Source organism: Chiroxiphia lanceolata, chromosome 4 (assembly GCF_009829145.1).
Source record: "Chiroxiphia lanceolata isolate bChiLan1 chromosome 4, bChiLan1.pri, whole genome shotgun sequence".
Taxonomy (NCBI): Eukaryota; Metazoa; Chordata; class Aves; order Passeriformes; family Pipridae; genus Chiroxiphia; species Chiroxiphia lanceolata.
The window spans coordinates 59,295,722-59,322,548 of record NC_045640.1 but is presented as its reverse complement, the minus strand read 5'-3'; the positions used below and the strand labels follow the sequence as shown (position 1 = coordinate 59,322,548).

At 39.2% G+C, this 26,827-nt stretch overlaps 1 protein-coding gene across 8 annotated transcripts in view; it reads right to left on the bottom strand.

The window, feature by feature from the left end:
- WDFY3 (WD repeat and FYVE domain containing 3) overlaps positions 1 to 26,827 on the bottom strand; it is a 167,738-nt gene that overhangs the window by 81,641 nt on the left and 59,270 nt on the right. For all 8 annotated transcript variants that reach the window (XM_032685026.1, XM_032685019.1, XM_032685022.1 and 5 more), the window contains 8 exons: positions 24,789 to 24,912; positions 15,789 to 15,898; positions 14,568 to 14,729; positions 12,710 to 12,902; positions 9,415 to 9,601; positions 6,536 to 6,702; positions 3,634 to 4,101; positions 2,090 to 2,188 (listed from right to left, as the gene is read on the bottom strand). In XM_032685026.1, coding sequence (XP_032540917.1) covers positions 2,090 to 2,188; positions 3,634 to 4,101; positions 6,536 to 6,702; positions 9,415 to 9,601; positions 12,710 to 12,902; positions 14,568 to 14,729; positions 15,789 to 15,898; positions 24,789 to 24,912 — 1,510 coding nt within the window. The remainder of the gene's footprint in view (positions 1 to 2,089; positions 2,189 to 3,633; positions 4,102 to 6,535; positions 6,703 to 9,414; positions 9,602 to 12,709; positions 12,903 to 14,567; positions 14,730 to 15,788; positions 15,899 to 24,788; positions 24,913 to 26,827) is intronic.

Here is a 26,827-nt window from a genome sequence, read left to right as displayed (position 1 = left end):
TTCCTGCCTCTTGCTTTCTCTGGTGTCCTTTGGATGAGATATGGACTTAGTGTGGAGAGGCCTCAGATCCTGAGACACGTAAGCTGGTTCCATCCCCTCACAGGCAAAGTGCATCTCTTCAATGCTCAGGTCTCTTATTTTCAGAGAGACTGAAGTAACATTTTATACCCCTCCCACTCTTGGCATTGGTTCTCATCTATCCGAGGAACCTGTGTGAGTCTGGACACCCAAAGTTCTGTTGAAATTTGGTTAGCAGTTATGAAATATTCAGGAAACCTTATGAGAGACACTGGTTTAGCAACAGAAACTAAGCTTTGAATACAGTATGAATCACTGCAAGGCTGCACAATGCCTACTTATGCCTCTGTGATGACCTGTAACCTCTGCTGGCCTTTGGTTACAGTGCCACTGAGTCCATATCCCAGTCATGCTGCACAGACATTGGGAAATGGTTTCTCAACCACATTTTGCCCAATTTCTCCATATATGAAAGCCCCCACATGTACCTTCATGCCACTTCTTTCTGATTCATTTCTAATTCTGCCTTTTCTTACATGGCAAAACCATGTACTGGCATGTTGGCAAAACCAAAGATGAGTGATAAATACAATTCACCTGTGACCAATACCAATTCCTCTCTAAAACCTGCTTATTTCAGCCTATTAATTTGCTAGTGTTCATCACAGAACAGAATCCTCTAGTAAATCAAAATGATGGGGTTTCTTTCCTTTCCCTTGACAGGAGGAGTAGCTTGGGGGACAAAAGGGAAGTGGCAAAGGAGACACACAACAGCTTCAGCAAAGCTTCTGGTCTATGTGCAATCCTGACAGACTGAATGTAAAACTAATGGAAAAATCTACTCAGAGCAATCTCTGCTTCGTGGCAATTCCCTTCTGCTTGACTAAGGGCATGCAACTGGGGTTTCTCTCAAGTGCCATGAATAATGCCTTTCCTGATGGAATGATGAATTTGCTTATCAAAAACGTGGACAAAGTCAAGCTGGCAGATGTTATAAATGCTCAGTGGGCAGAATTCAAAAGCCATCTTTGGAAGTGGTTTGAAACCACAAGCTAAAAAGCAACACATCAAGTGCAAGAGTTAAATGACATAGACACCACTGGAGATTGTTCCAATATTGGGCCTAAATTTAAACAAAAAAATTACTCAGGCAAAAGCAGAAAAGAAACAAGTTACAAGCTCTAAGTCATTAGCCCATAAACTGATATTTAAACAGATATCAACCAAACTGGAAGATTGTCAAGATTTCTTTTTTAACCATTTATCAAAGACTGTAGCTTCTCCTACTTATATGAACAAAAACAGAAGTAAGGAAACACCAGTCAAAGTTGAAAAAGAGGAAAAAAACCTGCTGAAATAAACATGTTTCGTGGCCTCCAAGGCCAGAAACTCTCTGGTTCCTCAGGGTGGAGTCTGTCCCCTCCCACCTGCTCATTTTCTTCTTTGTCTAACAGAACAAGTAGTGTAAAAACATTTGTCATCCTTATTCAACCTGCTATTTCAATCTCTCAGAGATAGCTTTTACCAGTATGAGGTACACATAGTGTCTACTTCAAAATCACTAAGTCGTGGCTAATGAAGCATAATATAAAACTGTCTGATTTAGAAGAGGACAATCATAACAGAGCCCTATTTATATATACTGACTGGGAACAAGCCTTTGAGAATGAAAAAACCAACTTTAACTAAAGATGCAAGCATTGCTAATCACATTTAAGAACATGTGACACTGAACACTAAACTACATTTCTAATTACAAGCTAGTTTTTTTTATACACAAACTGTGTTAAAAGCACTACTACAGATTATTACAGTACTGTTGGAAAGTGACGGGGTGTGGTGGTTGCCTTCAAGTAAACAACAGCAAAACCCCACAAGTTAAAACACTATTTTGTACCCCTTTACTTCCTGCACTCTAAATTATGCTGTCTATTCCCTTTACTGGAAAAACATGGCAAGAAAGAGTGTATATTTCAGTGTGTTTGATTACTTGTCTGAAGATAGGAAGTGAAGACGTGGTTTTTCTGTGTTACTCTTTTATACGTATTTTGTCAGCAATCTCTCTACTTACCTGCATTTGTGTTTGATCCTTGTAGTAGTACTGTCAAGGTCTCCATAACCAATAAAGCCAGCTGCTTTTGGTCCTCAAATGAACTGTTTCTTGAATCCACTAAAAAATAATTTCAGAAGCTAAAGTCATAGTAAATATCACACTAAAATGCCTCTTGATACTTTCCACCAACACTTTTATTTTCTTTGCTTCCCCAGGGAGAAGGCAGCCTAACTATTTTCCAAAGCAAATTAAGATTCAGTCTACACATGCATTCCTGGGAAAGTTTAGCTTAGCTATGAATCATTTGAAAAGTTAATTTATAAAGACAAGAATTTAAATGGAAACTTCTGAGCACTGCGAGCTCAGCAGTCTGACACTACAGCTGTAGGTGCAGTTTCACATCCTCAGCTATTGTTTGTCAAAGCCACAAAATCAAACCACAGTTGAAGACTTAACAGGATCTGTTCTTGTTCAGTATTCAGATCTTCAAAGGAGAAATTCCACACAAAACTACACTCACATAATTACAGCAAATATGCTTATGACTCAACAGGTGTAACAGACCAACCAACATCACAAGTGGCATCTCACACACAGCATCACACTCCCGAAAAAAGTGGGTGTTTTGGCTTTTTTTAATTATTCTAATAAAAGGAAAGCCACAATACAAGGGCATGTGTGCCCAGGTAGCACCCTAATCATATGACAACTTTGTCCATTTATTCACAAGAACATGAGAAATGATGTGTTTTTCAACGGAGTTGCTGGTAAAACAAAGCCTTCTAACTCTAATCTGCAGCTACCACTCAGTGAGGATTCACACAACTAAACTCAGGTGAAACATCCAACAGCTATGGTTAAAAAGTAAGTGACACTGATTAACACTAACTTGACTGCAGTTTGAACAAAGAATGCGAAAAAAAAAAACAAAACAAAAAAAACCCCACAAAAATTCTGTGTGTGTGCCTGTAGGCTCCTATGGCACTTGGCAGTGTCTGCTTTGCAGGTCTGGCAGCTATGTAGTTTATCTCTGTGATGTTCAGTTCTGGAGATAACTAATTTTCATATTTTTTTTTAATGCTTAGAAAAATGTAGACCCAATTTATAAAAGAGACTGCAAACTTGAATACACACTCCTATTAAGAGCTTAAATTTGAGCTCTCTAGTATTTTTTCAAAGCTGGGGCTAGACATACACAAGGAAACCCACAAGTACTTTTTGTTAGGAAGAATATGGATGTTATGCATTGCTCCTTTACTTTTTTCATGTTAAGTAACAGATATTAAACCAACACATCAAAAAAACATTTTAAAAGGAAAATACTAACTCCTACTATTTTGTATTCATACAGTGTTTTTCATTAAAGGTTGCCTCGAACTTCTCTGAGGACATTAAGAGAGAAGCAATTCCAATGAGCTTTTAAGATGGCACAGCAGCCCCCAGCATGATTCAGCCCTTGAGGTACATGTTCAGACTCTCCTGTTCCTCCTCTTAAGTGCTAGATTCCACTATTGCAAGTCAAAAAAAGACATGTATTAGAAAAATAGAAGTGGACACGCTACCTTGATCATTCAGTGCCTGAGTGGGATCTTTCAAAAGGGCTGCATATTTATGAAGAAGATTTACCATCACCTCCAGAAGTCCCACTTCCCTGAAGACATCCTTAAAGATGTAGTCATGACGGGTGAACTTCAGGAGTGTCTTCATGGCAATGATGCTACACTGAAAAGAAGTGCTGGATTTTAAAAGGATGCTCACACTGATCAGTTCTTTACAGGGTATGTAATTCAAGCTGAAGACAACCAATTCCAGCATCTCAAAGTATTTGGTCTGCACTTCTGGAAGTCTAGGAATTTTCTCTGCAAACTGAGACAATGTGTGCTGCGATTCCAAAATGAAGTAGTTGGCATTGTCCGCCATATAAATATTCGTGATGGCATCAAGGATTATTTGTGCTAGATAGTTGGTTTTTGCTCTCAAAAATGCATTCTGGAGGACAGAAAATGCTTGAATATTCCTCACACTATGACCTAAATCAGGAAACAAAGTGGGATGGGAGGAAAAAGGAAAAAGAAAGTTCTTAATCATCATAAACAATGAGTACACTTATTAATAATGATTCATGCATTTTAACAAGTGGGAATTAAATAACAATATATGTCATGTATAAAAAGAAGCCTCTACACAACCACTTACATTGTAAATCCTACAATCTCCTGTTTATTACAATGGTATCTTCAGCTTTGAAAGTGTTTACTTAAGCAGTTAAATCAAAGACAATTTCTTTCAAATAACTAAGTATGCTGATTTAGCACTAAAATGTACAACAGGATAAATTCTAGAGACAAAAGAAAGCCTGCCTGTCATCTACCCAGGCCATAGGAGAATACATTATAGCAACAGTAAAATGTTCTGTATTCCATAAGGCAGAACACAACTCTGGCAGGCTAAGTTTAGAACAACAGCCACCTACATCCCCTCACTCAACAGAGCAATAAGCAATGACAAGTCCTTGTCAGTTAGTATCAAAGCCAGGCCACCAAATTCTCTGCTCGATTCCTCTTTTTGGCAACTGCCTGTGTAGAGAAACTCCACAGGGCAGCATAAGGCCAGCTTGTACAAATTTCTTCTTATAAGTACCTGCAAGCTGATTAAAATCTCATTCATTCAGCCAAAGAATGCTTCAATTATGAGTGCTCCCTGTGGTTCCCAGAACTTTCTATGGGCAGATATTACTCTTATTCTACTAAAAATGCCTCAAAGACAGTTTTTTTAACTTCTGTAGGAACAGTACAAGTCACAGTGGGCAAATCCCACGATATGGAAAACAACTAATGGTAAAAAATAATTTTAACAAAATAGACAATCAAGAGTGAGACTTTAAAGACATTCTAAACAAAGCATTTAGGATGTTTTAACAATAAAATCTTATTTTCAAGCAAGGTCTACACAAACTAATAACCGGATTTAAAAATCCTTTCGTAAACAAAGAATTCTGATTTATTAAATATTCTCTGTGGAACACTACTCTCTTAATTGTTTATAAACTAAGCTGTCCAATTTAACAATAAATTCAATTATGTTCATGCCTAGCCTCACCACTTCCCATGCCAGTATTTCTCCAGAAGACAACAGGAACCTCTCTTGAAAATGAACATGGAACAATTTCACATACTGGAAGAATATTAGTTACATTATAAGTCACACTCAGTTGTTTCTAAAAGGACTTTTTAACATGCTTTCCTTACTACAAAAAAATGTCAAAAAGGAGGACTTAGAGCTTATTAAATGTGGCAGGAACATAGAATATAAATAGTTATATCTGACACTAATTTAGTATCAACAGTTGTTCCAGGCAATCAGGAAGATTATTAAATTAACTGTGATTATTATGAGGACCCCTGAAGAAATGAAATTTTAACCAGCTCTTCAGAATTCAAGAACTAACATGATTTAAACAGAAGCAATTAAAAAAAATGAGTATGGTCTTTATAAAAAGACAACTTCCACCTATAATGAAAAGTAGGTGAAAGGAGCTGAGAGATGTCAAGATAAATACTACAAAATTAAAAAACTCTTTTGCAAATTGCAACAGGCCATGGTTCTCTTATGCTACTGTACCAGAAAAACTGATTAGTCTAAACAAAAATTAATATTATTATCAAAACATGGAGAAATTAAACTGTGAGTGTATCACCACCTTTCTCCATTTAGTGCAAAAGAAAAACAAATCCCATGAACAATGAACTCTCTTAATACCAGAGAAAGGAAGTCATTGTCCAAGGAACACAAGAAACAGTGAAAATAAATCCATTAGCCCATAAATCTATAAATGCAATCCTATCACAAATTTTTTTCTTTTATCAGTGGTATTAGTAAATCTCATAAAAAGTTCAAGTAACAAACTAGCTCCACAATGACTATTAAATTCCAAACTCCTTAGTTACACACAAGACTTACCTGAATTTTAAGTTTATGCACAGGACATGAAACATAAGCTTATTTTTATAAAACCCTTTCTCCCCCGGGAATTCCTCAACCTTATCTCTGTATCATAATTGACTGTGGTTGCAAGCACACCACAGATTTTATCACTGTGAACACTGGTGATGAAACAACAGATTCCAGTTCACAAGTTACATTTGCGTAAGCTGAAAAAAGCTAACAATGCAAAATGGGGTGGGAGGAGGATTAAAAGAAAAAAAAAATCAAGCTAGCACATCAGTCTTTCATATCAGTTTAGTAAGAGCAGCTTAAAACACAGTAAATCAACTCAGTGCATCTCTCCACTATGATAATCTCTTACAACATCCATGCAGAAAGTGTCAGCTTAAAATGCAATCTTAGATAAAAAACCTAGACTCAGTTGCAAACAGTCTGTGTAGTAAACAGTTTCTCTGTATTTTGTTGTTTACATTTAAAAAAACAAAAAGCCAGACAGAGAGAGAAAGCAAGCAGACTCACCTTTGCCTGCGGGCTGTGGGACTGCAAACCCGGGTAATAGGAAAGGTACTCCTGTGGTAACACCTGCTGGCTTTAATTCATTGACACCATATGTTGTTAAGGAAGTGATCAAATTAACTAAGTCCTTCAGAGCATCCTTAGATTCAGCTTCTTTTGCCTGTTCTAATCTAAAGAAAATACAATAGATCAGGTTAGCAGCATTAGTTTATTTCACCTCAAATCACTTTAATGAGACCCATTTTCCTCAATTAATTTAGAGACCACAGTTTTACTGCCCTATCCTGCAGTATCTTACATGTTTGCATGTCATACCATTAAGTCAGTCAAACACTGAACTTGGAAGAGCATACAGTTATTTGCCATAGAAATTCACCTCATAAATCTTTCCTTGAACTCAACAGTCTATTAAAAAGCAGTACAGACATGAAAATTACTTTAAAAATCCTCTCACAGACATGAAGCTATTGGATATGAAAGCAAATATATAGTCTGTAATTAAATAAATCCATAATTAACTTGCTAGATTACAGCTGCCACTTTGAGAGTTAATATTTTATGTTAATGAGATGGTATCTTGGTAGAAGCCTAACACTTAGAAGCACTGGATGAAGCACCCTCATTAGAACTCCAAAACTTTACCTTTGAGCACAAGAGAACGGAAATGTAACATCCCATTCCAACCACTGTTTCCTGCCAGCAGCTCACCATCAGACCAAACCCTAAAAACTGACTCTGAACCCTAGAACCATCCTCATTTTCCTTCTACTTCATCAAAAAATATACCATGTTTAATTATTTGCTAACTGTATAGCCTCTGTAGATCCCAGGGGTAAGCTGGGGACCACAATCTCCTCTTTGCTTATGCAACGCAAGATCTGTTTTTCTTCCTGCTGACAAGCGATCGTGGGAGCCCTTTAGAAGCAGCTCATTCTTCATCCTCCATCATCTCTCAGTCAGACACAGCTGAGGAACAATCTCCTTTAAACAGGAACCTCCTGCAAACAGTCACTAGAGAAGCACTGATCTATTGGCATTCTACTGATCCTCCACATTCCCTGCCCTTTCACACCGTCCAGGTGCAATTACACACTTGCTCCTCCGGCCCCTCAAAAACCTTCTGCAGTTTTTTACTAAGCCACCTTCTTCACACATCCTTCTGGTTTTCCAGCTCCAAAGCTTTTCTTTTTTGCAGCTAGAGGTCCAGCGTCCAGATTTCACATCCTTATGTGACAGTGATCTTCACAAATGGTGCCGTTAGAGTTGGACAAGTCTCTGTCAGTAGGTTTTATTCAAAACGTGTCCAGAGAGAATATGCTACTGTTCTCCATCACTGACCAATACACAGGCTTATTCAAAATGACTGTTTTCTGAAAAATACCTTTATTTGCTTCTAGAAGACCACCTTGGGAAGAAGTGAGGATAACATATTTCTGTGCTATTAACCTTTACTGATGTCATCTGATGATCAGACATGCAAATCTCAAGTCTTCCTATACCTTTGTCAGGGATCCCCCCCATTCTTTGATTTAAAGGATGAGTGAGCTCAGGAGAGAGTTTGGTGAAAACACCTGCTCTACAGAGGATCACTTTTGTACCTGAAGATGAAAATGCTAATGACAGTGCATTCCCCTCATATTTCATTTAAGCTTTGGCTGACAGTTTCTGGGAAACAACTGCGCTTGAATTATACTGCTTTGAATTAATGCATTAGTAAATATAACATACTCCAAAACTCCATTTATACAATAAGAAAAATAACAGTTCCTTGGTAGGCATTCTACCTTTTGTGGCACCAGCGATAATTTATGAATAATTTTGACCACGATCGAAAATTTCAAATGCCATGTCTGTGTCTAGTATCCTTTTATAACAAACAAAACCCGCTCAAAATTATGTAGGGGAAGATCTAGTTCAAATATTTGGGTGCCAAAACCCAGCACCTTAGTACCCAAAAATGAATGACTTGAAAGAGGGAGATAACAACATTAACATCTCTCATTAAGACCTAGTGTTTTTTAGCACCTTTGGCCCAAGTATACTTCATAAGGTACACACTTGTAAACATAATTTCCAAGTTTCCATCTTGGACTTGAAAAACACATATATATTTCAACAGCTAAGCATCCTTCTTCAGATCTTCATATCCAAACAAAGCAACATGGACTGATCATAGATTTTACACAAATAAAGCAACAGACACTGATTTGTTGACTGAGAAAGGAAAGAAAGAAGTTTCTCCCATAGAAAGAACTAAAATCATGGATAGATCACACATCCAAGTTTTGTTTGGGCAGGCATTTTCATTACCATATTTTCTGATGCATTAGCAACATCCTTAATAAAAAGTAAAAAAAAAAACAACACCAAAACAAAAACAAACAAACAAACAAACAAAAAACCACACACACATACACACTGATTCCCTTGCAACATGCACCCCACTTACATACATGATTTTTCATTATGATAGCATGATAAGACAATAATACAATCACAGAATTGTTTAGGTTGGAAAAGACCTTTAAGATCATTGAGTCCAGCTGTTAACTCAGCAGTGCCAAGCTCACCACTAAACCATGTCCCTAGACAAAACAAAACAAATCCCCAACCAAACCCAAAAATCACTAATTGCAGCCAAAATTTTATGTTCCAAATTATTTCTAAATATTTAGTACTGGTTGTTTTTAAGCATCTGCTTTCTTCACAAAACACAGAAATGTTTAGTAATAAATCGCTACTAAAGACTAAAAAGTTAAACAATGTAGTTCCACAAATTGAGAGAATCACATAATGTAATGTCTTCATTCCATAATAATCTATAATCACTTGTTTGTTAAGCTCAGCGATCTGTCTGCATTTCTTCAAGCACTTTTACATACCTGAGGAGGAGGTCACAGAGGAAGTTGTATCCTTGCCATATCCTAAAATCATCCAACAACGTTTGGGATACATCACTGGAGTCTTTGAGAAAACAAGAAAGTCCAGCAAACATCTCAACTATTTCTAGGGGAGAAAGGTCATCAGACTGCTGCATGTTCTGGACACACGTGGACAAACATTCCTTTTCTGAAAAGAATTGCAATTAAGAAATTTAGGATTTTACTCACATCAATCACAACTAGAAGTATAACTAGTACTATAAATACAGTAATAAGGTAACTTATTCAAGTATCTCTTATCACGTAACACTGAGTATCACAGAGTACTTGAAGATGAGAAGGATCCTCAAGTGGCTTTGGATTTGAACTCTAACCTCTTTATGCCAACCCCTTCCTCCCTTTTGTAATCTTTACCCTTGTAAGGAGGAAACTGTAGATAAATACTGGTTTTTACCTAAAAAGTCTGACTAGATAACTCGACAGAACAAAAAGACAAATATGGCAACTGTAAATAATTCTAAAAGATAGTTTTTTCTTTTAAAACACAAAGCTGTACAAAACACTGACCTAAACTGTTATTGATGTTAGGTAAAACCCTACACATAAGCCTTTACACCATGTCTTCTTATTGCTGTTTTGATTAGCATTTCTTTGACTGGCATCAAAGAGAGACAGCTTGTCTTTTTCTGTCTAATTCTCACACTCCATCAGTTCATCGGTCAGTAGCAAAAGGTTTTCCCCAATCTATAGTGAGATTTTAGGTTGCACTCCATTTTAAAAATGCTCCCCCTTCAATTATTTGCTATTTTAACTGCACAGCATGTGCAACGCAAAAGCATTAATCTTTCTAGCTAGACTGATAACAAAATTTCCCAGAGGCCAAATTAAAGCATAAGACAGTGAAAGGATGCTCCTTTGCATATGATGAAATGTCTTAACTTTTTTCCCTGAATATGAGATGAGCCTCTTGACAGATGTTATCTCTTAAGTCATGTTCATTTTTGTATTCAACAAGTGAGAGGGGATGCCGACTGGTTTTAGGATTTTATTTCCCTTTCTAAAGAACCTAGAGTATCTTTTGACATGCCAGCTTCACTCCTCTGTGGATGAAGCCCATAGAAAAGAGATAATAGTAGTAGCTGTAATATACCAAATGACACAGTCAAATGTCTAGTTATTTTCTTTGTTGCCCTTAATAACATTTTCACATATGCACATACATCTGCTACACTCACCAAAAACCCACCAGGAGGTTGTTACAGATGCGGCAAAAAGCCTATCACCTTTTAAGCCCTCTCTGAAAATACTTAATTGATGACTATGCTGTGCTTTCAAGTGATATTTGTACATTCACATCTTTTTGACTGGAACTGGAAACACACTGCTAGCCCGAGGAAAAACACAGACTGAAATTTTCTGTGAAGTATTTGGGAGCAGGCTGATGTATTTAATAAACCGCCAAAATGGTTCTTTCTGTGGAGCCTTGTAACTACTTGCTTTCCAGGGTGTGAGCAAACTGTGGGTTTCTTTTTTTCCAGTAGGTGTACACAGCTAAAATATATGATAAGGATGTTAGTTCATTTCAACAGTCGGTCCAATTTAAAAACTACAAATGCTTCTTTTATGTGGTCTTACGGTCTAAAAGCCTCAAATATAATATTAGAAACATTATTTTACCAAACTTCCTAATCCAAGTCCTACATACCTAAACACCCATGCAGTTTTCAATTAATGCAACTTGAGTATTTTGTATGCAAAGCTGTTTCCAGGCAGCTCCAACACTGGTTTTCATCTTGTTTTGCTCTTCCAAGTTCTTTGTCATGAACCAGTTTGGCAACCTCCTCTTTACCAGTCCCTTGCAAGATATATGATGAGTAAACTACTACTTTTATTGGCTACCAAAATCTGTAACCAGCTAGAGAAATGCCCCTGTACACTACAGTTTCCATGCCTGCAACAGTCAGGATGCTGCTTGCCTCAAAAAAGGACAGGAGGTAAAATGGAATGATTCTGGATACTTCGTTCTTTTGGTGGCTTCCAGGCTGGATTAAGTCCATGTGATATTTTTAATTTGGCCTTCAGGATGCACACAACATGTAGTCTGTAAGATGTATGGCAAAGCGGGGAAGACTTGGGGAAGAAATGCAGGTTGGCTGAACAGTCAGCAGTCTAGACAGACAGCAGGGAAAAAGGGGCTGCAAACCCATCCAGCAGCCAGGCTCTTCCTAGTTGTGTCCCCACATCTCTCCACTTGCTTGTGACACAGGCTCTAGGGCAGGCTACTTGCAAGCTTCCTAGGAGCACTAGTACTGAGAGACTGTCTCACCACAGGTGTGGTTCTCAGCCAAGTGAAGAGCAGCTTCCCTGGGCCAGGCCCTAGGGACAACATCCTTGGTTTGGGGAAGATGGGTTGGACCACAGGGCAGGAAAGCAGCTGCCTGTTCCATCCATCAGCACTTGGAGGTTTGCAGTCTAGTGTTTCTGTGCCCATGCTCCCTTGAGCTCCTAGTGACCATATTACACCGGTTTTGCTGTTACCAGGATATGCCACTCCTGATGTTCTGGAGAATGGAGAGTACATTGCAAATCAGAGGTGGTTTTAGCAGCCTCACTCAGCCTTTTCCCACAAAAGCAAGTTGTCTTGGAGAAAGAATCTTCTCCCATCATACCCAAATTAGCTCTCCCCGGTTTGCATAATGCACCAGCATTTATTACAGGGCAGCAGCTTTCATGGCCTTCTAATAACTCCAACTGCGTCAGCAGAACACAGGGAGCTGGTTCCTCTTCCTGCGGCTTCCTCAGATGTCTCTACACTTTTATTGCCAGCTACAGTGGTACCCGGACAAGCAGCTGTAAACAGGGCACTGCTAGCCTGCCTCGTGCCTTTACAAGGGGCTGCTGCTGACAATTCAAACACAGGACCATACCCAACTTATTCCTACTAAGAATTAATGCTCACAGCAAAAATGACAAACTTATGCATCTTCCCAATGAATATTTTTCCATACAGGCAGTTACTGAAGTTACTGAAAGCTTTTTGTTCTGCTCATCATAAACTCTACACTAAAACACGAGGGGAAACTCTATCCTCCAATGTTATATTGAAATGTGAATGAGACTCTCTCACTACACAAGGGCTTTGAAATTTCACCTGTATGTAAACATTCACATGTCCAAACTAAAAGCCTGGAAGCTTTTCTTGAGCTATTATTTTCACGCCTATTTCCTAACTAAGAAAACTGCAAAAGAAGAACAGAGAAGACCCCAACAAATAATACTGAAGAGAAATGCATACCATGAATGTATTTCACTACATTGACACTAAGGCCATGACGAGATATGGTCATTAGTACTTCTCCTGCACTCTTCCTCCAAGGCAGATTATAGGGAGGGCACCATGAGGTTATTGCACTGAAAAGAAGCTGGAGATCATCCTTTTGAGCCAGTTCTTCCGCCGGGGACACAAAACTGCACAATTTTACTAGGATCTGAAATAATAAGTCATTAAACAACTAGCATTAACACCCTGATCATTGTTATTTTTGCCTAGACTTAGGAAAAGATGAAACATTCTTTCACTTAGCAAACGCATTAAAAAGAGTAACGAGCTATTTTCTCTTTGTGTGTTTCTGTATTTCCAATTGAAGACAAGGTTATTCAACACTTGGTTATTTTAAGTCCCAGTTCAGTTTGAAATGACTACCAAAAGATTAGCAGCAGAGTTCAAATCTCTTCGGCTGACACAGCATAGTTGTATGGATACCATGTTATTCCATTCTTGGAGAATCTACCAGTTGCCTAATTTACAATTAGGCTAAATGTTGCATTAGGTAGAGGCTCTGTGAAGCAAACTGCTGTATCCCTTCCTAAGGCAGGAAGAAGGCTATCGATGGGTTGTTGGCAGAGCAGTATCCATAATATCTTAGTGAAATGAAAACAGCCAAAACAGCGTGTCAGGAAAGGCTACAGCAACACTGCAGACCTACCTCAATAACTGGCACCTGGATCTGAATTTCCAAGTTGCCATAAACAAGAAAAATGCAGCTACACAAGTGAACCTACTACGTTGCTCTCTCTTTTCTGTGTGTTTTGAGGACATCTGAGCTCCATTTTGTGTCTTGAGCAGGAAAAGCTGAGGTTTCCTTTCAGAAAACTAGAAGACAACTTTGGAAGGCTGTCAGCATCTGGAAAAGTTTGGAAGCTATCTGAAACCTCACCCATTCCATCCAGTCTACTTGACAGCACCACTTTACATCCTTTGAAGAGGGAGAGAAAAGAGCTGAGCAGTAGTAGGTTGGGGGGGACCCTATGTGGTAACATTGGTCGTTAACTCTGCTGATTGAAACACAACAGAGCAATTTCTGAAAGACAGGTTATAGCACATCGTGATTTCTGATTTGGAAGACAGCACCAAAATGCCCGTCAGACATTATACTTACAAATCCTGGCACTGCCCTCAAATTCCTGAAGGATGAAAGTTCTGACAGACCTCTGTGGTTTTGCATACGTGGCTACGATAACCTTGCACAGAGATGTACCCAATTTGCACACTGATACAGGTAGTGTGACCGTTGACCCCCTTCTAACAGTAACTGTCAGCTCCTTCTAAAAGTTTCATCAGGAGAACATACAGGAATTTCTTTGCAGGATCTCCAACTGGAACTTGAGAAAGGAGCGAGTCAGATTAAGTCCTTGGTCTCCCTGCAAAATCTGAGGGATAATTTTAATAGTAACTGCAAGCTCAGATTGCTCTCATGTTTAAATTACTTGCTCCCACAGTCATAGGGCTTTTTTCACATAATTATAGGGGAAAATAGCATATGTTATATAAATCAGTAAATTATTATCAATACTAATGTTTTTTACTATGCCTATTTCAATCAGTAACAGCCAAAAATACCAAATACTAGGACCACTTGGATGAAAACAGAATAACAGTGCACATGTTGCTCCTCTTAAGCATCTGTGTGGCAGAGTTGCATGCATTTCTGTGGAGGAAGTATTTGCCAAGGACAAAAACTACTGGAGGAGTGGAAATTTAACCTCATCTGTGCCATCAGTTTGTGAAGACCCAAGGATGAGTAAAACCTGGTTCAAGTGAAAAGTTTCTGACTTTTCTCATATGCAGCATTTCCATTCTTCTTGCATCTTACCTGTACAAAGACTTTCTGTAGTAGCGCTCGGCGCTCTGCGAGAGGTAGTTCATTCTGTGCTCCTCCAACTACCTCAGGCACATGTGGAAGGTCAAAAAACAGATACAGACATTTAACAAGTGTGGAAGGCACTGACATTGTAGTCATGCAGTCCACGGTTTTCTGAGGGAGAAGAAAACAGAACAAAAAAAAAAAAAAAAAAGAACACCAGTTCAGCACATTACTCTATTTAAAAAGTCACACTCCTATAATGCAGCTGATTGAAATGCTGTTTTTAATTTCTCACACCTTTGAAGTATTCACGTGACAGTACAGATTCATCATCTATTTTTGAATGCCTCCCTAAACAGTAACTTTAAAAATAGGATAATTTATTTACAGGACAACATCTAATAGCCACAGTTCTGAGCAGTCACTGCACTGGACAGAAACAAAACCTGTCAGTCTCTGCCAACAGAAGTTTACAAGTTAATTAAAAGACCTTCAGCCAAGCCCTCATCAGTTATCTATTCTTTGTAGCAGTGGAAACGGGAGTGGGAGGAGGACTATTCAATTTATGCTCTCACTTCACATGAAGGTATAAACTGGTATAAGGAGCAAGGTAGTAGAAAATATGAAAGCATCAGTGGGAAGAAAAGACAAATTGGAGTGGAGGCTGCTGACATACTAAAACACAGATAAAATGATGTGCTGAATTATAAAGGCAGATTAGAACAGAAATAACAAACCACGCAGCTGTCCAGCAAAGTGGCAGAGATCGGCTCCCTGGGAGGGCAGCACCAGAAGCAGCGGCAATAATGATTCACGGCACCACCCACTCATCACTGCTGCTGGCTTTGCTTTTTGCAACTGCTGTTGCCCTCCTTCAGTGAGGTGTCCAAAGTTCAAAGTTTGAACTATTTAGGTGAGTTATGTGACATGCATCTCATGGGGCGCTAAGTAGCAGCATGCAAGAGAAGCCTTTGGGAAGCAATAGAAGTTGCATGCATAATTCAAAAGAACATTATAAATTAAAGTTCCAGAATGATTATATTTTTTTTAGGCAACTGAAACCAAGGAGCTAAAGCAGAAGTCCTGTGGCAGTATAAGAGAAAAAGGATTTTAACACAGTAAGCAGAATATAGTTACATCCTTTAGTGAGTGTTCATGCAGTTCGTTATATTACTGCTGTTGTCTCTCCCACCCTCCAATTTATTTTTAGTTTTGCTGTTTAAGACTAACCTGTCCTGATGAAGCTAGTAAATTGATTGTGGTGAGCAGCATCCAACCTCTACTTGCTTCTTCACTTTGATTGACCTCCAGAAACTGGACTATGGCACGACTTGCAGCCTCTGTAGGGGGCAGTTAAAAAAGCGCAGTAAGAATTCAGTTTGATAGTTTGCAGAAGGGAACACGTCCTTTCCCAGCAGTCCCGAGCACAGAGCATAAATTCACCTCTACAACACTACTTGAAAAAAAAAGACTAGGCTTAGGCCTACACTTTCCAGACACACATTCCAGTCTTCCACACGCACTTAGCTTTGACACCAGCGAGGCTGCAAAAGGTACGTTATTAGGTCACGCATCATCCTGTAACCAGACAGATCTCAGTAACATGCAGCAACTTTTGTTTGAGCATTTTGGCTTTCATAAATACAACATAGTCTTTCCCAAAGTCAAAATGTCACTATCACTTAGTGGTCTCAGTGGAAAAAGCTGATATTCAATTCCTGAAAAAAAGCACTGCACTGAAACAACAGCATGGAGAATAATGGAAAAAGATTGGAGGGAAGGAAAGGTGCAAAAAGACAAAAGGAATAAAAAACAGGAAAAAAGTAAAATTAAGACTGAGATCAGCAATTACAACATCCCCATCCTACATTTTTTGGAAAATGAAAACACTAAGAAGGCTAATTCTTATGATCCAGGGATCACTTCTGGAATTAGATGCTATTCCCTATCAGTCAGAGCCTCAGATATATTCTGCCAAGTAAACAAGCTATCAGCCTCAATAAATAAATGAACAGAAAATGTAATCCTATTTCACTGCTGCCTGAATACACACTTATGTTAAGAAGTCCATAATGCCAGCAGTTGTGATGACTGCCCGTTACCTTTAAGGGAAATCTAAAACCATTTTGCATTAGTAACTGTGTATCAATCATCTTCAGTGCTTTTAGCGTCAACTAGGACAGAAAAGGAAGGTGAACAGTATCACTTAAAAAAAGAAATTGCAAAGGAATTTCTAATGGAGGAACAAATCCACAACTGAAGAAAAATCTAATTTTAATATTGGTTTGTTTGCTTCATCTGCTGTCAAAATTTCCCAGTACATACCTGTGACAGAGTTTATTCGAAAGTAAACACATTCCATAGGGCAAAGTACTTATCAAACTTCTAGCACTGACTACATTGAGAAGATAATTTTCTGAAGCACTGGACTGTTAAGTTATGTTGGACTAATAAACCTATGAAGTAGGTGATCCTAGAAGATGTCTAAAATTGTTTGGTTTACATTCCTAACATTAACTTTTCCCAAGAGCAACAACCACCGCACGGAGCCAACATCATCAGCCATCATCACTGGTGAATCAATGTAACAAAAATCAAGGTGTAAAGAAACCCTCTTATCAAACAGGAGGACAGCTGGTAGATGAAGTGCAGTGACTAAACCCCTCTGCACAATGGCCCTGAGATCACGTGTGGAATGCTGCATCCAGTTTTGGTCCCAGGGCAATACAGGAAAGACAATGATCGATAGGAGTTCAACTGAGAGCCACTGAGATATTTGGGGGCTGGAGCACCAACCCTGTAAGGAGAGGCTGAGGAACCAGGGTTTGCTCAGTTGGGAGAGAAGACAGCCTTAGGCAAACTGAGCAGCAGCCTCAGAGTCCATGGTGGAGGGAGCTGCCAAGAAGCCAGAGCCAGGCTCCTCACAGCACTATATGGTTGGAGGGAAAGAAGAATTGGCTTAAATCAAGAGAGGTTCAGACTGAATATAAAGAGATGTTTCCCCCTGCCCCAGGGACAGAGATGCACTACAGTGAGGCCCAGAGAGGTGGTGCTGTGACCAGCCTTCGAGGTTTTCAGGACATGACAGGACTGAGCCCTGCACAACCTGGTCCCATTTCACAGCTCTGAGCAGGAGGTCAGGCAACAGACCTCTCTTATTCTTTTTCTCTCACACAGAAAAAGATCTATTTGATGTGAAATCTCCCTGAGATCACCCATGCTGGCAAGTTTCATTCTCTTCCAGTGCAAAGAGGATATATTTTTCCCTAAAGCCCAGAAACCCTGCTATCATCAATAATCATAGGGAAAAAAGAACAACCCAAAAAAAAAAAAAAAAACCAAACAAACCAGAGAGAAACACATTCAAGGTAAAAATCCAGATTTGTTTCATTTGTGCGATGGTTCTTCTCCCATGTTTTTGTTTCGCAGACTTCCTCCTGTAACAGAATTTTGTACAAACCACTGGCTTTTCCAGTTGTAATGCTGAAGTAAGGAGAGGCCCCTACTGCTTCCCTACATGAGACTGAGATAAAACAAAGCTTGAAATACCAAGGTGAAAGGTAAAGTAATTTTTAAAACTCTCATAAATGTGGACGAGCAGCAATTTCCCAGCATGCTGACCTGAAGTACCTGGTGGGCACTTTGTTTCCCCAAACTACTAGTGCAAAACATTGGTCAGGTGGTTGGGTATATGAGCAGATCAATTCAGAAAGCCCAACAACCATGCCACATTTCCTATGTTAAAAGCATAGGCAAAATGCCAGAATTCCTGAAAAAGTCAGTTCTCCTAAATTCTGAGAGTCAAGCATGCCTAAAGCGTGCATTGCTTCTACAATGACCGTACCCCACCAGCCCAGAGTTAAGTGTGTTTTTGTAGGCCTGTTCTCTTTCTATCTGACCACAGACAGAGCTAGGCCAGCACTCTGACCTCAGGCAGGTACAACTGGTGCCTAACAGGGTGTGCACAGCCTCCTTTGGGAATAGTCTACAAAAGCCACCTGTGGACCAGGGTCTCCTTTAGTCATCTTTGAAAGTGAGACTCAGGGGTTAAGTCCATGCTTCTGAGGAAGTTGTCATGCTGCTGGCATCCTAAATGGCATAGAAGTTGAACATTATAAATAGCAGTTTCAAAACTGTCAGTCTTAATTAAGCACTACCTAAAACACAGACAGCATTTTAAGTGCTGGAAGACATTCTCCTGTCATCTGCTCAGAGCAAATTTGATAGCACTATCATTTAAGATTAATTTCTATCATCGGCTCTGGTCTTAATTTATTTCTTGTACCTTTTCCCGGGTCTTGAAGTGCTCAAGTCACCTTTTACTGTAACATCTTTCATGTGCACTACTCAGATGTCCTTAGCCCTTCAACTTCTGCTGCAGAAGAAACCACTCTAGGATTGGGATATCTATCTAGTAAAAACAGCAAAAAAGTAAAGACAAAAACCTATAAAATAATGTGTAAACATACATATCGTGACACCTGTGCAAGCACGTACACGTAAGTACGAGCATGATTATGTGGTTACATGTTAATACACAGGAATCAGGTTTTTCAGCATGGATTCAGTACACACAGGAGAGAGGCTTGGATAAAACACCAGCATTTGCTTTGTATGTAAGAGATGACACAGGTCTTTGCATCCTGGGCTTCAGAAAACCAGCAAGTAGAAAGCAACGGGATTAGACCCACTCAGACTGCGAGCAAAAATCAGCGTTGCACTACAAGCAACCTTATTGCCTGTAGCAATAGCACTAAGGACAAATTCAGTACATGAAGCTTTTAGTTAGATGTTCCAGTACCTTAAACAGCATATAATAGTGTCATCAGACTTTTGTATAGCTTATTCTTATTCTAGAGTGGAGTAGTAATGAAAAAAATGTCTGTGCATGTGCCAAGGAGGGGGAAGATGGAGTGAGAAGCATGGGTGGGTGTGCCGGGGAGGTGGTGAGGCTGAAGTCAGAGATACCTTCTCTAACTGAACCTTCAAGAAGTTTCTACTACTTCTTGTGGAGAATGCCTGCAAACACAGTCAGATAGCTAGAGTTACAGAATACAAATCACTCCAACTACCTAGGTAGTAATAGAGAAGTATCAACCCAAATGAAAATGGGATGGCAAAACATCTGCCTTCAATCACCAGGAATCGAACAGGGCTGTCATCACAAGTCATAGATATGAAGTGGCTGATGCCTTTGCAGTGTGCAAAAATGGAGGGCTGCTCATCCAAAGATAAACAACCCAACTGTGCCAGCATTTAGCCTCAGTAACTCAGATGATAAAAGAATGGGCTTTCTAGGATCTCTTGGAAAGGCTCTATACTGCACTACACTTACCTTCCATAAGATCTATTAAAAAGCACCAACAATAAACACAAAGTTAACCAAAAGTAGTAAGATATAGAAGTCATTGATCAGAACTGACTCATGATGAATAGTAGCTGATAGGACACTTCTTTTTGCCTTTCAAAGCCATTTCAATAAATTCAAAGTAGAATCACCTTGTAAAGCAAAGTGAACCACAGGAAAAAGATACGTATATAACAAAAAAACCAAGACAGTGGTAGTCAGAGCATATGAGATTTCCACAGTATGTGAGATTTCCAACCTAAGTCTCTTCTCAGCAGAAGAAAAGTTAACATACTAAAAAAGTCTGAAAGCTGCCCCTAGGTCCACTTATTTTATCAAGGAAGTTCCCCAACTCTTCAAAGAGAAGCAGACACTGCAAGTAACACTATGAGGAAAACTTCAGGCTCCACTGCGGGAGGAGCCCGGAAGGCTGTTCAGCAGTAGAAGATAAGAAGATTCCTTTAACTATCATCTGTAATTCACCCAAATGCAAGATGCACTGAGACAAATTACAGTAACTTTTGTGTATTTACGACAAAAATGAAATTCGTTCTGCTGATGTGATAAACTGCAATAAAAATGAACAATAAAAACAGAGTTTGCAGATCAATAGAATTTTATGAAGAATAAAGGTAGGCACTGTCAGAGGTCAAAGATAAAACCACTGATGTGATTTTCTGCAATGGTTAAACAATATGATGATGAATGTTTATCAATTTGATCTCCCAAAGTGGTTTGAAGATGAGATAATGACAGTCTTTCACCGGATCTGTTAGAGAAGTGCCTAAAGAGGTTTAAAGCATATTCAGTGGTGAAACAGTTTGAGTAAATCTGTGAAATTAAGAGGAAAAGAGAGAAAGCAGGGGGCAGAACGACAAAAAATCTAAAAAACCAAACCAAAACCAAAAATAAATAAAACAACAGGGGAAAAACCCAACCAAGCAAACAAATAAAAAACCAAAATACCCCACAAAAAGACCACACCACCACAACATTCAGAGAGTATAAACAGTAACTGAAATTGTTGTTTCTGGAGGCAGGAAGGATTAGTTGAACAGCCTAGAAGTATAGTAAAAATAAATTTGGCATTAAATAGTAAATACTGAGACAATTGCATACAGAAAATGTTGCAAATACAAAATGAAGCACTGACTGAAGTTAATGAAGACACAACTAAATTGAAGAGGTGCATAAAACAGTGATATACACAGAATAGCACATGTAAAATCATTAAAAAAACCAAACAACTACCAAACTTTTGAAATTGATTTTGAAAGGAGGCTAAGAAGTTCCAGCCCAGTGCTGTACCATTTTGTTTTCTCACTCTTCAGTTTTCTACCCTTCTGCACAGTTTCACGGATTGTCCTAATACTTACTTATATTCTGACTGGGCTATGATCTTCCAGGATGCAGGACTGCCCATCACTAAGGGAATCATTCTGAACCTCCTGGATTGTCTATGCCCTGTTGTGTTGTCCCTTCAACAGATATTGGGGTTGTTGAAGTCTCCTATGAGGACCAGGGGTTGTGAATGTGAGGTTGGTCCTGTCTGTCTACAGGAGCCTCACCCACTCCGCCTTCCCGGTCGAGCAATCCTCCAATATAACATCACCTGTGCCTGCTCTCCCTTTAATTCTGAACCATATTATCTTGGTCAGCTCACCCATCCCCAGGCAGAGCACCACATGCTCCAGCTGATCACTGACAGAGAGAATGACACCCGCTCCTCATCTTCCCTGCCTGCCCTTCTTAAAGAACCTGTATCCTTCCATTGCAACACTCCAGTCACAGGAGCCATCCCATCATATCTCCACAATGCCAGTATGATAGCTCTGCAGTGTGTGCAGTCTCTTAATTTCTCCTGTTAATCCTCATGCTCCATGCATTTGCATAGATACATTTACATTTTAACTGTGTCTTTGATGCAGCCAAACTACTGGCTGGTGTGACTGGAATTCCTTTGTGCTGCTCTTCAGATGCTTTCCTGCTGACCTGTGATCCCTCTCCAGGGCTCTGGGTATCACTTGCTGACACTGGCATCAAACTGGTAGGAGTGGGATGGATTGAGGCTCCCTTTTCCCCAGCAATTTTAAAGACATGCTGTTGGACTATCTGCAAACTCACAGATGAACCAATTGCATCCAGGATATGTCTTTTCAAAAATATATTAAACGAAAGTGTTGCTTCCCCTCCAGCCAAAGTAGCCACTAGTAACCACATTTATTCAAGATTCCAGCTGTCCCTTTCCCTTTTTTCCAGAAGTCTGTCTTTTTCAGTTCTGAGCCAGATGCACTTACTCCCAAAAAAAAGATTAATTTCAGAACTGAGACTACCCTAGACAGAGATGTTTGAACATACATTTTACATAGCACTACCATAACTTTTTGATTAATTCAGACACAAAATTGGATTTATTTGTGGAAAATGTGGCAGCTAAAACTCTTGAGTATACAGGAGTATCTCAACCATGACCTCACCATCTTCTAAAATAGACTAGATACCCCATGGCAAGGGAAACCATGCACTAATTCTCATAGATACAATTATTGCTGCCACCTGGAAATGCTCACTGTTATACACCAAAGACTTAAACGTGAAAGATAATTTAACTCAGTTTTAACTGCTGCGTTTTCCTTACTCCAAGATTACATCCATCCTAGAGAAATAAGACAGTTGAAACTGTAGTTGAACACACAGCTACAGTGGCAAAGTTAAGAGACCACTTGAGATAAGGTGCTGGCACAGTTACTACTGAATCACAAAACGCTGTTCTGAGGAAACTTCGACAGTCTGCCAAGAATAACTGAGATATGCCTCCACGATGGCAGGTATTACTCACACAGCTATTAGCATAAACATTCAAAGGCCTGATGAAAATAATTGCCCTGTGTTCCATTATGAGATGGAGGAGGGAAAAAAAAAAAAAAAGAAAAGAGAAGGAAAAAAAACCCCAACCACAACACACTGACAGGTAAGATTTAATCATACGACATTCCCAACTGTAAAATACTGCCAACACATTTATAGAAATCAAGCTCTTGTAAAATTCTTTCCTTTCATTAAATATCTAAAGTTGAATTTTGATTATGTTTGCATGGAAAGCTTGCCTCTAAAACAAGCTCAGCAATTTTGTAGACTTAAATGGTGCACTTCACACAAACAGGAATTTGCACTTGTATATTACCAGGGACATTTCCTTCATGTAGTTGTTTCTGAAGTTTTTCCCTTTTAAAAACCTGCTAGGAGATATAAATACCTGTCAACAGCTATTAAGATATGCTCTATTGTTTTGTTTGGGACACAGAAAGAATGGAAGTTCAGAAAAAAAATAATGCAAGAACCTTCACAATCCATAGACACAATATTATGCTTTTAACATAAAATGCATTTTAAACAGCCAATAATTTCTATTTTTTGATCAGTACCACAAAAAATGTGTAACTAGCTCTAGTCAGTTTAATACAAAAGTCTACAAACTACGAGTTTTAACAGTTTGTTAACTGGTTATTCTGGAGAAGACACTGCAACTCCCTGGTCCCATCAAGACTCGCAATGCAATTTGCAGAACATGGACCTACCAGGCTTTCTTAGGGGAGGTAGAAAAAGAATTTACTGACCAAAGTAACAGCAATCCTGCTAACAGAGGAAGAACAACTGTTTTGTGTTTTAATAGAAACATTGGTACTTATTACATTAAGGCTTAGAAGAGCCCCAAACCATCTTTTAAGTCATTGTGGTCAAGTTTTCAAGTGAGGGAGAAAACAAGAATAAAACCCAAAACAATCACCGTCAACAAAAATCAAGGGTAACAACTGAAGTAATAAAAACACAAGAATGGTTATTCCCAGCAGAATGTGACTGACACGCGGGCATAACAGATGTTCCCCAGGAAGAAAGGTCAAGCGAACACCACCATTCTGCCAACACGGCTGTTGGACATTTATTTCTCCTAAATACCCACAGAAAAGACATTTTGTGCCTGTTTACCCATAGAGAACAGGTTTTGTCTATGATATCTGTTTAGCCATCTGGAATGTTTCACTGTTAGTCACTCTACTTAAAATGGAAATATATTGTAATTGGCACAGTTTGTGACTCCTGACTTCCTGCATAATAATTTTCACAGCCTTTTCCAGTCCTTATTTACCACCAAATCCAAGCCGAGAACTCAGCACAGATCTTAAAATTATCTAGTAAGCAAAGACTTGATACTTCTCAGAATCGTTCCTCTTCAGAAGAGGAAATCAAAGAGGAAAGCTAATGAACCATGTCTTCTCAGTGCATTGTCCTCAGTTATGCAACTCCCAATATGAGGTCAGGTTCTCACACATTCAGGGTTCAAGAGAACCAAATCTCACCCTGACATTTAATAATCAGAGCAAAAGAGAAGTCCACTAACATTTTTCTAGGGCTGGCAGCATTGGTCATAATGCAGGACCTGCTGTACTTTCACATCTTATTAGCTTCCAGGCTGGCAACTAATTTAAAATGCGTGGTTTTGGAATCTTAACATATCCAAGGGACACAACACACCACCAAGAGGCACCTCAGGCAAGATACAGCAGCTGTCAACATGCATGTTCTTGGCCCTTTTCTCCTAGTAGGTCATGCAACTGACCTCACTCCTCTCTCTTTGATCTGCTGTCAAGCTCGTGGAACTCAGCTTTCTCTGCAACCCAGGGAGGAAACCTTTAACCTCCTCCTTTTCCCCTCAGTCCAAAAAAAAAAAAAAAAAAAAAAAGACAACACACTTTCATTGCAGAGACTTCAATTTCTCAGCCTGCACAGCTGCTGTGAATGGCAGTTCATAGTATTTCAACTAATCTGAAAATCAAGATGCACAGATGTGAAAAGCCCAAACTTGTGCCCTATGCAATAAGTACCTGTAGATTTATTCGATGCTCTCCGTCGAATTTCCGTCACCATCAATCGTGACACTTGAGTAGTAAACTGCAGGAGGTCCGAAAATTTTTCTGTCATTGTACTTGGAGGAGCATTTCCAAACACCTAAAACAGGACAAAAATGCATGCATTAAAAAGTCATTCAGTTTACAAGGATCACTACAAACTGCTATGTTCCTTTCTGAGGAAGTATTCCTATGGAGATTGCAAGTTTTTGTTTTCATGATGCGTCATTCATCACTGCACTGGTTTTCACAGTGCATGATCTAAAATATATTCATAGTTGGAATTACGACATCATTCAGGGAGGTAGGATCTGATGAACGAAAGGGAAAAAGAGAGTTGCAAGTTTTCTTGCACGATGAAAACCCCACAGAGGCCCAAAAGACTGGGACTGCACATAATGGGGTAAAGATCAGATACCAGATCAAATTCTCTAACTCCTTTACTATCTGCTGGACTTAAACATCCCACAGAGGTGTACTGCATGTACAGAATGATGTGTAAAATCTTTTAAAAGGAACTACGAATTAGAATTGCCCTGTTAAGTCTTTCCTCAATAAACTGACGATGCCAGGAAGCCTCTCATGCTGCTGATACCCCAAGGACTTACTCTCCTCTTTTGAGATCTTCTTGAACGTAACAGCAGTGGGTTTTTTTATGAATTGTCACTTAATTCCAGTAACTTATTCTTCATGATTAAGCATTTATTAGGTTATTAAATCATGTATTAAATCACATTTAACAGGGAGAAATGTGTTAACACTGTGGCATTGCACTAGGCTGTGGAACACAACATTATCTCAAAATGGAGTTAGCTAGTTACTGCAGTAATTTACTTTTCATTCAAGACTACACACAAAAAGCAGTCTCCATCCACACTTCCCATGTAAAACTTGCACTAAAATTGTCACAATAAAACCACAATATTCATTATCAAACAAAGCATGCAGTCCAAATTCTGGTATCATCTCTTGTGTCAGTGCTGAAGAAACAGAATAGACTGCTCAACACCTGAACAATCTCTGCTCATTTACATTTTTCTCCCTTGTAGCTATTTATGTAACCTTCAGGAGTGTCACCAGATGACAGTATTTTTCTAGTAAAACTTTTGTTCAACAGGTTATATTGGCCTCTCAGAAAGCGGACGTCATCTCAACAGTACAACTGATTTGGACTCCACAGTTATTTCACCCTCATCTCCTTTTTCTGGGTGACCCAGTTATACTATTACAGCTGAGCTGCTGACATACTTGGCTGAGGTCACTCTCAAGTCCAGGGACATCCAGTGAAATCCGTGATTACAGTCAACAGGGATGAGAGATAATCATGGTGCCAACTTACCATGGAACCCCTAAGTTACTGAGGAAAACTCAAAAGGCAGGAGACAGAATAACCTTTGTCTAAGTTTGACTTCCCTTAGTATCAGTTGCTCTGGCACATCACAAAACAGCCAAAAATATTTTTCCTGCCTACTTGCACTGCAAAGTCATGATGAAATGGAGCCAGAAATACAACAATGAAATCGAACACTCCGTTTCCTCAAAACAAAAATAATTTTCATCAAAGGCATAAGTATTTCTCATCCAGAACACTTCAACCACCACTATCAATAAAAGCAAGCAAATGAGAGCTGAGACGTTACAGGCAGACAACTGTTTTAGGCAGATCAAGAAAAACACCCCTCATTTGAATCACAGAGTACAGACAACCCAAACTTCCCTAAATCTTTCACAAGACCTCCTTTTGCAGTTGTCTGCATCAGCTCCCAGTTCATCAGGGAGTATCTAACTTCCACGAGGCTGTAAGAAAGGAAGAGGGCCCTTGAGGTTTGCATATTCACTGACAGAATATAAGCAAGATTATCTAGACTAGAATGCACATTGGTAGAGCATCTTGTCATCACTAATGGTTTAAAGCTCTTCCACTCAGACTAAGGGAAGAGGAAAAACTAATAGCCCTGTTACCTGCCTGAGTTTGCTCAAATTTGTCAGCAGACCCCAGGAAATGCAGAGAGCTC